An 11,499-nucleotide genomic window follows, 5' to 3' on the forward strand; every position below is an offset into this window, starting at 1 on the left:
CAGGCATTCTGGAAATGGGATGGGATGGTCTCGTGCTTTCGGGCTGGATGAACTTGCTTTTTCATGTTTCCAAATGCTTTCTTTTGGTTTTCGGCTCCTAGGCTAGAAGTTCAAGTCTAGACTCCGTGACTTAACGCGCAGGGTTGTCTTAGTCGGAGTGATTTTGTGCTGAACCCACAAATGGCTGGCTGTGATGAAGATATGACAAAGATGACAATGTGGTATCTCACCACGCAACACGAACCACTATTGCAATGTAATTGCTATTTCTTAACTCATTATTGGATCGGTTCTAGCCGGCGCAGCACAGGTTTTTATTTGACAACGGAAGTATCTCTGCGGATCGGAGACATCCGGCCAGTACAACATATGTTGATATTACGGACTATAGTACCCACCTCTCGAAACATACAAGCGACGATGGAACGACATCTGAGCACCAATTACTACGCAGCAACTGCCCTTTTAAGTAACATCCCCTCGAGAGAAATCCACCACGACCGGGACTGACCCACGCGTAATCTTAGTTAAAGGACCTTGGGGGCAATTCGTGGCCCTAACGCCCAATCACTGACACGAGATTTGGCCCACTGACAGGACTTGCGTGGAATGCTGACCTCCCAAGGTTGTTCCAAGCTTTGACAAGCAATTATCCGAGCCTTGGTTTTCTATCAAGGTCTGTAGGGCTGTCCCGTCTGGGCATTGATATCCAAGGGGAAAACCCTAAGTTCCCAGCACAATAGCAGCACCTCCTGGACCTTAGGAATTTGAACATCAATTAGACACCTTGACAACATTAGAATGATTAAATATCCTAGCCTATAAGGAAACCGGTGACAGGAAATACAATCTAACCACCAAGCTAACCACCAAGCTAACCACCAAGCTAACCACCAAGCTAAGAATATAACTGGAACTAAAACGTCCCAAGGTCCTCACCTCAACGGAGGACCCGAGGAAGCCCATGCCTCCCCTTCTAATATAAAACGGTCGAACAATTCCTGCCATATGTGCCAGTCGAGATCGCCGTTATAATTTCCTCTTCCTCAAGCCTTTACATCGGCCTCTCCCTTCCAACACCGGGGCACGATCTACAAACATAACCGACCAAGATGTCCTTCGACCCTCACAATGTCGACCTGGACACAGTCGACCCGGCTGAGATAGTTTGCTACCTCAATGCCGAAGGCAACGAATACAACGGCCAACTAGGCGCACGCATATCCGCCATCTTCGTAATCCTCATCGTCTCCTCCGCAGCAACCTTCTTCCCCGTCCTCGCACAGCGTGCCCCACGCCTCCGAATCCCAATCTACGTCTACCTCTTCGCAAAGTACTTCGGAGCCGGCGTGATCATCGCAACAGCCTTCATTCACCTCCTCGACCCGGCATACGGCGAAATCGGCAGCAACTCCTGCGTCGGAATGACAGGCCACTGGGCAGACTACGCATGGTGTCCGGCAATCGTCCTGACATCAGTGATGATTATCTTCCTGATGGACTTCGGCGCCGAGCGCTGGGTCGAGATGAAATACGGTATCTGCCGTGACGACCCGGAGCCCATGATGGCGAGCGGGAGTGAAGTGAGACGTGTTGTCTCGCGTGCGTCGGCGCGACACCCGGACGATAAGCTCGTCAAGGAGGTTGAGTCGCAGACTCGGGAGGTGGACATCGAGCGCTCGGTTAGGCAGCAGATTGCTGCGCTGCTGATTTTGGAATTTGGAGTTATCTTCCACTCTGTCATTATTGGTCTCAATCTTGGTGTTGCTGGTGATGAGTTTGCTACGCTTTACCCTGTTCTGGTCTTCCATCAGTCTTTTGAGGGTCTTGGTATCGGGGCGCGTATGTCGAGTATCCCGTTCAAGAAGGGGAGTTGGTTGCCTTGGGCCTTGTGTGCTGCTTATGGCCTTACCACCCCGATTTCTATTGCTATTGGTCTTGGTGTGCGCACGACTTATAACCCTGGGTCTTTCACTGCCAATGTTGTTTCTGGTGTGCTCGACTCCATCTCGGCTGGTATCTTGCTATACACTGGTCTTGTTGAGTTGCTTGCTCGTGATTTCTTGTTTGACCCTCACCGCACTCAGGATAACAGGCGGCTGACTTTCATGGTGTTGACTATGATTCTTGGTGCTGGTATCATGGCTCTGCTTGGGAAGTGGGCTTGAACTGGGATCGATCTAGGGACGGTGTGTGTCTTTGGTGATGTGTGAATTGTAAGATGGTGAACTGTGTTTTGGATATAGATTGGATATAATTGGCAGTATAATTTAGTATTAGGATGAATGATACCCAAGGTGGGCTGGCTTTATGATAGCTTTCTGGTTTCCTTTTTTCGTCAGAGGTAGGATAAATAACGCAACATCATTATCGCAATTTTCGGGATTCAAAACTTTATTGGGTCGAGAAGATAGACTTAATCTAGGCCACCCAGGTCCAAGCCAATAAATACATTCATTCAAGTTCGCAAATAGGGCCGCAAAGGACGAGGCGGGACATTCGTGGCCGGTTGCGCTGTGATATCACCCACAGTCCCGAGATTGATCACAGTTAGACCATCACCAAAATTGGGTCTTGTGATGCCTCCATGTCGATCAAGGTCTCAATGAGGGACTTCCAACGGGAGTCGTCATCGTAGCCAGCTAGGATCGTGCTCTTCATGTCGTCGCTGAGTTGTACCACCGAGGCCAGAAAAGCGGGCTGGTCGAGGACGTATGGTGCCTCGATAGCGAGAAAATATCTTCGACCGGAGGGCTTTGTAAGCCAACTTCGAGAAAGGAGCTGCAGGCTTTGGTCAAAGGAGTTGGATTGACTGCATTTACATCATCATTAACTAACTAACTATTTGTCTCTGTTTCCTGTTTCTCGTTTCTCGGTCTTCTCTCTTTATTGTTGGCAAGTTGGTCCTCGATCTGCTGGTCTTGCATTCAATGAAAAGACATTTAACAATTTTGTTCATTGACACAGTAGTCAAGACGACGTTGGCTTTTGCTCTCGAATTTTCCGCTGCATATGGTTCGCGCTCAATAGCATAATTGGCAGTGATGGGCCAATAAAAGCTGAGTATCTGCACCCAATCTTTTTTCCCTTCTCTTGTTCCTCCAAGTCTCTGAGTTGGTCTGTGGCGATCCGGTAACTTCTGCAGGACTATGAGTACAATGACTGGGTTCTGAAAGGGCCATTCCAGTGACTGTATCTTCAAGTGGCTGTGCGAAAGGAGAGTCCGCATTGCGCAAGATTATGATCACTTCACCGTCTGGATCGATGATGTAATCTGGAGTTCGTCGAACCATTTTGCCCAGCTGGTTATCGGATGGATGAAGGAATGAAGTTGTCGTCAAATGAGAGAGACAAGAGTTTATTCTCGGTTGTAGATAGAAGGAGTCGAAGGTTATAAGAGTGGGGAGGAGTGAGAGGAGGTAGGTCAGGTAGAGGATTTTGTGAAGTGGAGAGCTCAGAGATGAGACACTGGGTGGGATATGAAATGGACTGGAGAGAAGAGGAAGAGGAAGGGAGAAGGGAGAAGGGAAGGGAGACAGGTGTTCATCTTGGGGATAGCAAGCGCCAGTCGCTCTTTCCAATTTTAAGTCTTCTCAGTTGTCAAAATACGCTTAACATGGACAAGCAAGACATAAGTCCAACCTATAGATAATATCATGGATTACTCGATTCACTTGGGGACTGCTCCTGCTCTTAATGTTTTGAAAGTTATATCAAATGTAATTTAGCCTCACATCATTCTGAAACGCACCTTGCAAAGGTCTTCTGAGTCAGTCAAGACCTTCTCGTTCGCTGAGTCTTCTTACTCCCTCTAAGTAACAAGAGAGGTGTATAGCCGCCAGTGTGCCACATCGTGTTTTGCCAGAACATTTCACAAAATAGTATAGTAATACTGGAAAGTTTGGACATTCTCAAAGGTATAGAATCTCTTAAAGATTATAGAAAGTGTACAAAGTGAGAAGTGAAAGAAAGTGAGAAGTGAAAGAAAGGAAAGTGAAGAAAGTATTAGGCGACACGATGAGTGCCATCCGGTAAGCAAATCAGAAATCAATGATCCTTCTGATAGGACGATATTGCGTAGCACAGCCTCCTCGTCCAGTTCGTTCTCGAGGCTGGGAACGGCCACGTACTCGGGACCTAAGTCATCCTGGACAGGGGAGTCTTGCTGGGATGGCGCCGGTGGATCCTCAGGCTCAATATGCTGGATTTGGGACGGGATAAGGTCGGAGACGTCCCGGTGAAGCGGTAACTGAGATGGGCGGGCCGGGTCGATAGTGAGGTGGCGGTAACCGGGGTGGTGGGTGGTTAGGAATTGGAGCCACTGCGTAACCGCCGCGCGGCGGACTGTGAAGTCACGGTTAAACTGGCGGCGGAGCTGGGGACGGTCTGCAGTGTCTGCAGGTCGGAGCACAACGAGGTCCAGCTCGGTAGGGAGCAGTGGCAGCCGATCGTAGACTTTGGGTATGTTCATCAGGAAGTGCGCCACATGGCAGCGGTAGAAATGCTGCTGCCCACGAACCTGGCGGACTTCAATGATGGTATGGACCAAGGAAATTAGCATCTCTTCCACCTAGGTCAGGATAGGGAGGTGCGACGGGACCTCGCCAGGACGCATATCGTTGCCCGGACCGTAAAAGTAGGTACGGTCCGACGGAAACGGCTTCCGGTCCTCGTCTTTGTCCTTGGTGCGACACTGATGACAAACCCGGGCTCCCAGATGGAGACCGATCTGTGCAATCCATCGTCGAAACATGATTTCCATCGCAAGCGGCTTTGTCATGCCGTCTGCTGCCATTTGTGCTGTAGGAATTTTAACAAAACACACTGAGCCTGCAGCGACTTCTTCTCTGAGTCGGTGAAATCTGATGGCAATGTGCTTCGTAGCAGTATGGAATTCAGGATTTGAAGCCAATGGAATGGCTCTAGCATCTGGAGGCCAGGCTGTCAAGATAAGCGATCTCGATCTGTATGTAGGATCACTGACGTCTTTAGGAATCGGATCCATAAAAGAGTAGTCCTGCTGTGTTGAAGATTGTGTAGTATCCTGACTAGCAGTCTCCTACAAAGAAGGTTGTGCAGTATCCTGAGTCAAGTCAGGATTCCTGACTAGCAGTCTTCTAGGAAGAAGGCTGTAGACCCAAATCAATCTATTGTCCCTCCACACTTGTACTAATACTACCCGCCATTTCATCGTTATCGTCGATCTCAAACGAATCGGGGTGCGGAAGACGGTCTTCTATTGTCGAAAGGCTGGGGATCCCACGATTTGGCAATTCACGAAGGATAGCCGGATTAGACAGCTCGAGAGATGGGCTTGCCGGTGTAAAGAGATTATATTCCTTCTAACCATCAAATCGTAAATGGACGGCATAGTGGCGTCCGGTGTGTGTATATATATAACAGCTGGGAAAAGTGTGGAACGGTCAAGATAAAAAGGGTGACGGTCGAAGCAAATCGAACGGTTAGGGAGGAGATCTAGATCGGTGACGAACGGTCTAGGCCGGTCTAGGCGGTCTTGACGAACGGCCTCTTTATAACAGTCGAAAGTGATGCAGAAAACGATACAAATAGATCAAGATACAAAAGGACGGCCAGCTCGGATTCGTTGGATTAGAAAAGCTCGGGAAGTGGGGTAGTTGAAGATCGTCTACCCCGATCTTATTGGAAAACTCTGTCTATAGGCCCACAAGCAGAGGCTGGGCGTGACGCATAACGCCGGGAAAGGTGGTAAATGGGGATTTGAAAAAGACAGGCGCTCATAACCTGATAGAGATAAGCTACGATGAATTGTAGATGTCTTTGGAAAAGTCTGTAGATGCGCGCGTGGAGAAGGAAGAAACTAGTTAAACTATCTACAGGTAAGGCTAACTAGTTAATGTGCAAGCGGAGTCACGTGCCGGGTCACATGATCTCCAACACACATCCTCTCGGAGGTGTACACTGCGACCCCGGAAGTTGTCAAGAAGTTCAATCCAAGTTCCGTCTGCTACTCGACGCACATGGTGCGGCAAATATTGATGTGGTGCGCTTTATCTTGGACAGACATGGCGGTTCAGCGAATCGGTTACCGCTCGGGACAGTGGATTTGCATCAGAGAGATGACTCCGGAGATACGCCGATCCTCGCGGCTTCGGGGTCGCTGATATATCTTGACAAAGACGTTGATGAAGTAGAAGATGAGGGTCGTCATTCGAATGAGTGGATTCAGAATCGGATTGCGCGAAGCCATCAGTTGATTAATTTCCTTCTCAACCGGGGCTGTTCAGCAACTCATGTTATTCCCCCTTTGCCACATGATCTCTCCCCTTGGGGAAGTCAGATCCAAGGAAGTGTGCTTGGGCTTGCTGTGCCAAGGGGTAATGGCCCATTAATCCAACGGCTTATTGATTCCTGTGCCGATATCTACCTTATGCATCAACATTTCCATCATGCCAGGGTACCACTCCACTCCAGGATCACAAAGGGCCACACGGATATGTCACGACGCTTCACCTGGCAGGTTTATTCTACATTCCTGATGCTGTCAAATTGCTCTTGGGTCATCAAAATTACAACTCGAATCTGAGGACCTGTGAAAGCGACGCTGTTTCACCCATAAATTTGGACGGTGATTAATAAACACCATAACTTTTTAGGTATCGTAGTTAAATTCTATATATAGTCTTAATCTCTAAACTATATATTAATTCGCGATTTTATTCCTGATTAGGGCCCTAGCCCGGGTTAGGTCCGGGTCCGGTTGGGTTCTGCGGAAGACTAATCTAACCACACCACCTGGGCATAACGACTAACCCCAACATCGATGCAGGTCAACCTCAGTTCAGCCCCATGCAATTAGCATAATAAGTTACCGTCGCAGGCCAATCCGAGAAGATCCCCCGCACTCCGACTTTGCGCGCCAATGCATCCACGATGCGATACAGATCCCCATCCGTGCTAATCGCCGATGCCACCGACTGCACATAGTACTCAGACTTCTTCGCCGCCTGCTCCAAGGGCCCCGAGCGCTCCAAGGACCAGGTGACAAGATCCAAGCCCGCTTCCTTCGCTGCGACAGCGTATTCGGACGGGACGATCTCGCCGTCCGCGGTCGCATTCAGCAGCGCAAAGATCGGAGGCGCCATAATCTTCACCCCGCGCTTGGCCAGCTCGGGCAGGCTGTCCACCGCTGTCTGGTAGCCGTCTTCTGTGTCCACACGCTCATCCAGGTAGATAGCCTGTCGGCCGAACGAGGGCTCGTTGTCGATCCAGTACAGGATGTCGGCCTGGAGGAAAGACTGGGGCCACACGCGAGCTGGATCAATGCCATGACGCTTGTAGTCGTCGATGAGCTGCTGCGCATACATCTCCTGAGTATATGAGCCCTGGAAGGGCATGGCGACAGCCGGTGTCTTTAGCTCGGGGGAGAGCTGCAGCCCGAGCGAGTCGATTAACTCAATGTATTCGTTATGTTCCATTGGTTCGGCACAAGTGTCGTACAACGCGGTGCGCCAGGCTGGTCCTCCGTACTGGTATTCCTCCGGTGTGGTCGCTGCGGCATTGCTGGAGTCCATCTTCGCACAGAGCGACTTGAACTCGGCGAGAGTGATGTCGGAAGTGCAGCATTGGGCGGACGCCGGCTGGCTCGCCGTGGCCGGGGTGAACGGTTTGGAGCACTTGGCCGCTAGTTCCGGGATCATCAGGATGTTGGTGGTGGTGTGGAGATCGCACTGCGAATGGCGACAAACGAGCTCGCGGTCCTTTGTGAAGGCAACGTCACATTCGATGATTCCGGCCCCCATTCGCGCGCCCGCGAGCATACCCTGGCGACTGTGCTCGGGGAACTGTAAGGGCCCTCCACGGTGGGAGATGGAGAAGGCTGGCGCTTTCTGGATGGGCTTCTCGCTGCAGGAAGCTAACTTCTGCTTCAACGGGCTCTCGCTCATGTCATCTACCAGGTAGAAAGGACGCGGTCCCACCTGGATGTTAGACACGACGGTCTTGTCCTGAGCACGAGTGACGGCCGGCATAGCAGTGGCAGCACCGGCCGTGAGAAGTAGAGGGAGTACAGGTAAATGCATGTTTAGGGGTAATCGGAGGCCGTGGCTGAGGGTTGGTAAGAATAACAATATTCACAATAGCAGGCAGGGTACTCCGTACTTAAGCAGTGAAAGCATTCCACCCTTCATTAAAGATTCTATCCCTCGATCGGTACTATTGCTACCATCTAAGCGCAATCTCCCTGCTATCCATTTGGCATCACATTTTTGTGGGACTATAGAATATCCCGTGCAGAGTTCCCTGTTCCTAACTCGCTGCTTCACGCGTCTTGGCCGGCGCGTCGAAATACCCCGATATTAGCATGCAAACACGTGGTTGATAGAATGGATAGCATCCGTGCCGAGGATCGACTACAGTAAACCTTATAGCGAATCAAAGAAGTCTTCGTTAAATTAAGGTGCCATATATTAGGTGTATATATCTACAAGTTCAGGCCCTAAAAACGTCCTAATATTGCTTTCCTCGCTCTTAGTAACCTATTATATTTCCCTAGGGCGTGATAACTACCTAGGTAACTACCACTTTACCCTGAGAGAAAGGGCTCTCCGAGAGGTGGACCGAGCTTCTACGAGGTGGGGATCGAAGAGAGGCATTTAATTGGTTAACCCCTGACTAAACCTCAATATAACGAACCTTGGAACGATTGTATGGGAAGAGAGGTAAATTAACGAAAGAATTTTTAACGAATTTTGTATGGCAAATTAATTGGCAAATTAATTCAAGCACCGGTTTTCGTTATATCCAAGTTTGTTATAAGGGGGGTTTACTGTACAGTTAAATGGGTTTATGACGGATCAAGTGAGACAGCAACTAGACTGCTCCAGAACCGCGGTTGTGGTTGCGGTTGCCTCACAGTATTGTTAAACAGTACAAAGCTATCAAACCTCGAGAGATTTCGGACTGTGTATGAACGGCTACTTAGCTGGAAGGGGACTTTCTTGGACGGGACTCGGGAAAATTCTAAAATCTCTTGGCATTGACTTAGCGCGGTGCTGGATGCACGTTTAGGAATCATTGGCTGATCACTAAATAAGGATTACCCACGACTGATTACCTGTCTTACCAAGACTAACAGTATCTGTACTTTTATCAGAGGTATCCGCAAACCGGTTACTCAGTCTACTTTACCTCAGTTGCCCTTGGTTCGGCGGCAGGTGACATATTCTGGCTGTGGGATAAAAGGTCATACATATTCTAAATGCCCTACAGGTGTTCAATAGAAATTTATGATGTTATTGTGGTTTTAATAGGATCGCTCGATCGACCGTGAATCACATTAAAAGTTGAGGTGCCCGTATCAGTTCCCGCCGCCTATTGGATTATGTTACATCCGATGTCCGACAGGATGACTCACTTGAAGGGCCAAAACATTTCCATGAGAATTTACATCAATTGAGCTCCTGGTATGTATCTTTGACATTACTTCTTATTAATATTATCTCCAAATAATAGCTTCTACGCTCACTGCGTTCCCAGAGAGGAGATGGCATCTGCGTACTCAACGGCTCAATTAAGCAAGTACCTCGAATATATCACGCTGCCCATCCAATATGCACAATGCGTCCATGATCCGCTCAGCTTCCCTAAAACCGAGGAGGCATTGACCTCTCTTTTCAGGTGCCAAATCACAGCTTTCCCATATGACAACCTCTCAGTTCACTATTCTGCCACGCATATCGTGGACATCCATCCGGAGAGCATTTACACCAAATTAATGGGATCGAATGATGAGATTCCGTCTCGACGAGGTGGATACTGTTTTGAGTGCAATATTTTCTTCTATCATATACTTCGCGGGCTGGGATTTACCGCCTACATGACAGGAGTCCGTAACCGAGAGCGAATTGATGGCAACCCGCAGGGTGAATTCAAAGGCTGGTAGGGCAGGATCACACAAAATCAGATGAATCGTACTGACAAAAGCGCAGGACGCACATGGTTAATATTGTGCAGCTCCCCTCTGGAAAACAATACCACGTCGATGCGGCATTTGGCGGAGATGGGCCGACCAGTCCACTCCAATTGACTAGTGGGTATACAGTTAAGAACCTCGGCACACAGGAGATCAGACTGATTTATGGGAACATGCCAAAACAATCGCGCCCGGAACAAAAGCTTTGGATATATCAGTATCGGAACGGGCCCGAAAAGGAGTGGAATTCCTTCTACTGTTTCAGCGAATTTGAGTTTTTTCAAGACGACTTTGAAGTGATGAATCGGTTCACAAGCTGGGAGGCCTTTCAGAAGGGAAACGTTTGGGTTGTCAAGTTTATACGAGATGGGGATACGAACGGTCTTCCTATGAAGGATGGCGAATTTGTCAACGAAATAGAAGACGGGGTTTCTATTGTTGGGAAAATCATGTTTGTCAACAATGTGGTCAAGTCGAATATGGGTGGGAAGACGCGAGTGATAGATTCTTTTGAAAGCGAGGAGGATAGGCTGCGCGGGTTGAAAAAATGGTTCTCGATTGTCATTTAACGGAACAACATATCACTCACGCCTGACTGGTGAGATAGAGCCTTATAGAGGGCTCATTGTCGCCATCATATTTCTACGGTTGGAGGCGTCGTAATGCACATTGCGTTGGGGCCTCCTATAGTTTATAAATGACTGAACTAATACATTGAATCATATAAATTAGTTTATGATCATCCGAGTAATCCATTCTTACATACAAGAGTCTAGAGCCGCTATGTAGACAAAGGATTGATCACTGAAAACCCGAAATATTAACCTCTATGGCGTCCTTTACAAGAGGCTAGAGATACGATCGTCGACAATGGTATAGCTTTCCTAGCCTATAATTCAGAGCGGGCTCCTGAGGGGAAAGTCCTGTCAGTATAGAAATAGCGCTTAAGACCAAAAGAAAATCCTCGTACCTTCGATTTTCTCGAAGAAGAAATAGATTGAATCATCTTGAACATCACTCAGCTCCAGGTATAGGTCGGGTGTCCGAGACAGATAGAGCGAAGACGGGATGTCTTGAAACGTAAAAATGGGATCCTTCTCATCGACTCTAGTGATCCGATACGGCTTCCTGAATCCTTCAGGATCCAGTGTGCATTTGCTGCCCACTTCGCATTGCAGAGTCCTGTTGGAATTCAGGGGCGTGACGACAGCTTCGTCATCATTGAAGCCCTCGGTGTTAGAGGTCCAGCCCTGTTTCTCGAGATCAGGTGAGTTCCCAAATCTCACAGTTGTTGCATCCTCAGAATCATGGAGTAAATGTAGGACTTCTCCACCGACATCCTGCCTGAATCTATCATTGAATCTCAAGCCATGAGCGAGGTGGCCGAGAGCGGCGAAGGATCCGATCAAAAGACACGACCGCACCATGTCTGGTATAGGTATAGGTATAGAATTGAAGAAATTGAACGTGCGGGTGTTTGAGGCGAGTGATCAATGCACAGAAGACATAGGAGGAAATGGATGTATTTAAGTTGTAGCCACCGTTCC

At 48.7% G+C, this 11,499-nt stretch overlaps 6 protein-coding genes across 6 annotated transcripts; 2 read left to right on the plus strand and 4 right to left on the minus strand.

The window, feature by feature from the left end:
* Positions 1-1,112: 1,112 nt before the first annotated feature.
* N7525_002171 (uncharacterized protein) lies at positions 1,113-2,168 on the plus strand (the record flags this gene model as incomplete). The annotated part of the gene is made up of 1 exon (XM_002557139.1): positions 1,113-2,168. The coding sequence occupies one exon, from the start codon at positions 1,113-1,115 to the stop codon at positions 2,166-2,168; it is 1,056 nt and encodes a 351-aa protein (XP_002557185.1).
* A 382-nt stretch (positions 2,169-2,550) lies between these two features.
* N7525_002172 (uncharacterized protein) lies at positions 2,551-2,827 on the minus strand (the record flags this gene model as incomplete). Its single annotated transcript, XM_061212203.1, is given in 2 exon segments — positions 2,551-2,812; positions 2,823-2,827. 2 exon segments carry the CDS (start codon positions 2,825-2,827, stop codon positions 2,551-2,553), a joined length of 267 nt encoding a protein of 88 aa, XP_061071429.1.
* Positions 2,828-4,040: 1,213 nt separating this feature from the next.
* On the minus strand, positions 4,041-4,561 carry N7525_002173 (uncharacterized protein; the record flags this gene model as incomplete). The annotated part of the gene is made up of 2 exons (XM_061212204.1): positions 4,041-4,059; positions 4,131-4,561. 2 exons carry the CDS (start codon positions 4,559-4,561, stop codon positions 4,041-4,043), a joined length of 450 nt encoding a protein of 149 aa, XP_061071430.1.
* A 2,254-nt stretch (positions 4,562-6,815) lies between these two features.
* Positions 6,816-8,060, minus strand: N7525_002174 (glycerophosphodiester phosphodiesterase family protein; the record flags this gene model as incomplete). Its single annotated transcript, XM_002557137.1, has 1 exon — positions 6,816-8,060. One exon carries the CDS (start codon positions 8,058-8,060, stop codon positions 6,816-6,818), a length of 1,245 nt encoding a protein of 414 aa, XP_002557183.1.
* A 1,463-nt stretch (positions 8,061-9,523) lies between these two features.
* On the plus strand, positions 9,524-10,521 carry N7525_002175 (arylamine N-acetyltransferase family protein; the record flags this gene model as incomplete). The annotated part of the gene is made up of 2 exons (XM_002557136.2): positions 9,524-9,918; positions 9,969-10,521. 2 exons carry the CDS (start codon positions 9,524-9,526, stop codon positions 10,519-10,521), a joined length of 948 nt encoding a protein of 315 aa, XP_002557182.2.
* A 320-nt stretch (positions 10,522-10,841) lies between these two features.
* Positions 10,842-11,379, minus strand: N7525_002176 (uncharacterized protein; the record flags this gene model as incomplete). Its single annotated transcript, XM_061212205.1, has 2 exons — positions 10,842-10,861; positions 10,923-11,379. 2 exons carry the CDS (start codon positions 11,377-11,379, stop codon positions 10,842-10,844), a joined length of 477 nt encoding a protein of 158 aa, XP_061071431.1.
* Between the last annotated feature and the right edge of the window lie 120 nt (positions 11,380-11,499).

This window comes from Penicillium rubens, assembly GCF_028828025.1.
Source record: "Penicillium rubens strain IBT 27055 chromosome Unknown utg000001l_segment0_segment0, whole genome shotgun sequence".
In the NCBI taxonomy this organism is placed as follows: Eukaryota; Fungi; Ascomycota; class Eurotiomycetes; order Eurotiales; family Aspergillaceae; genus Penicillium; species Penicillium rubens.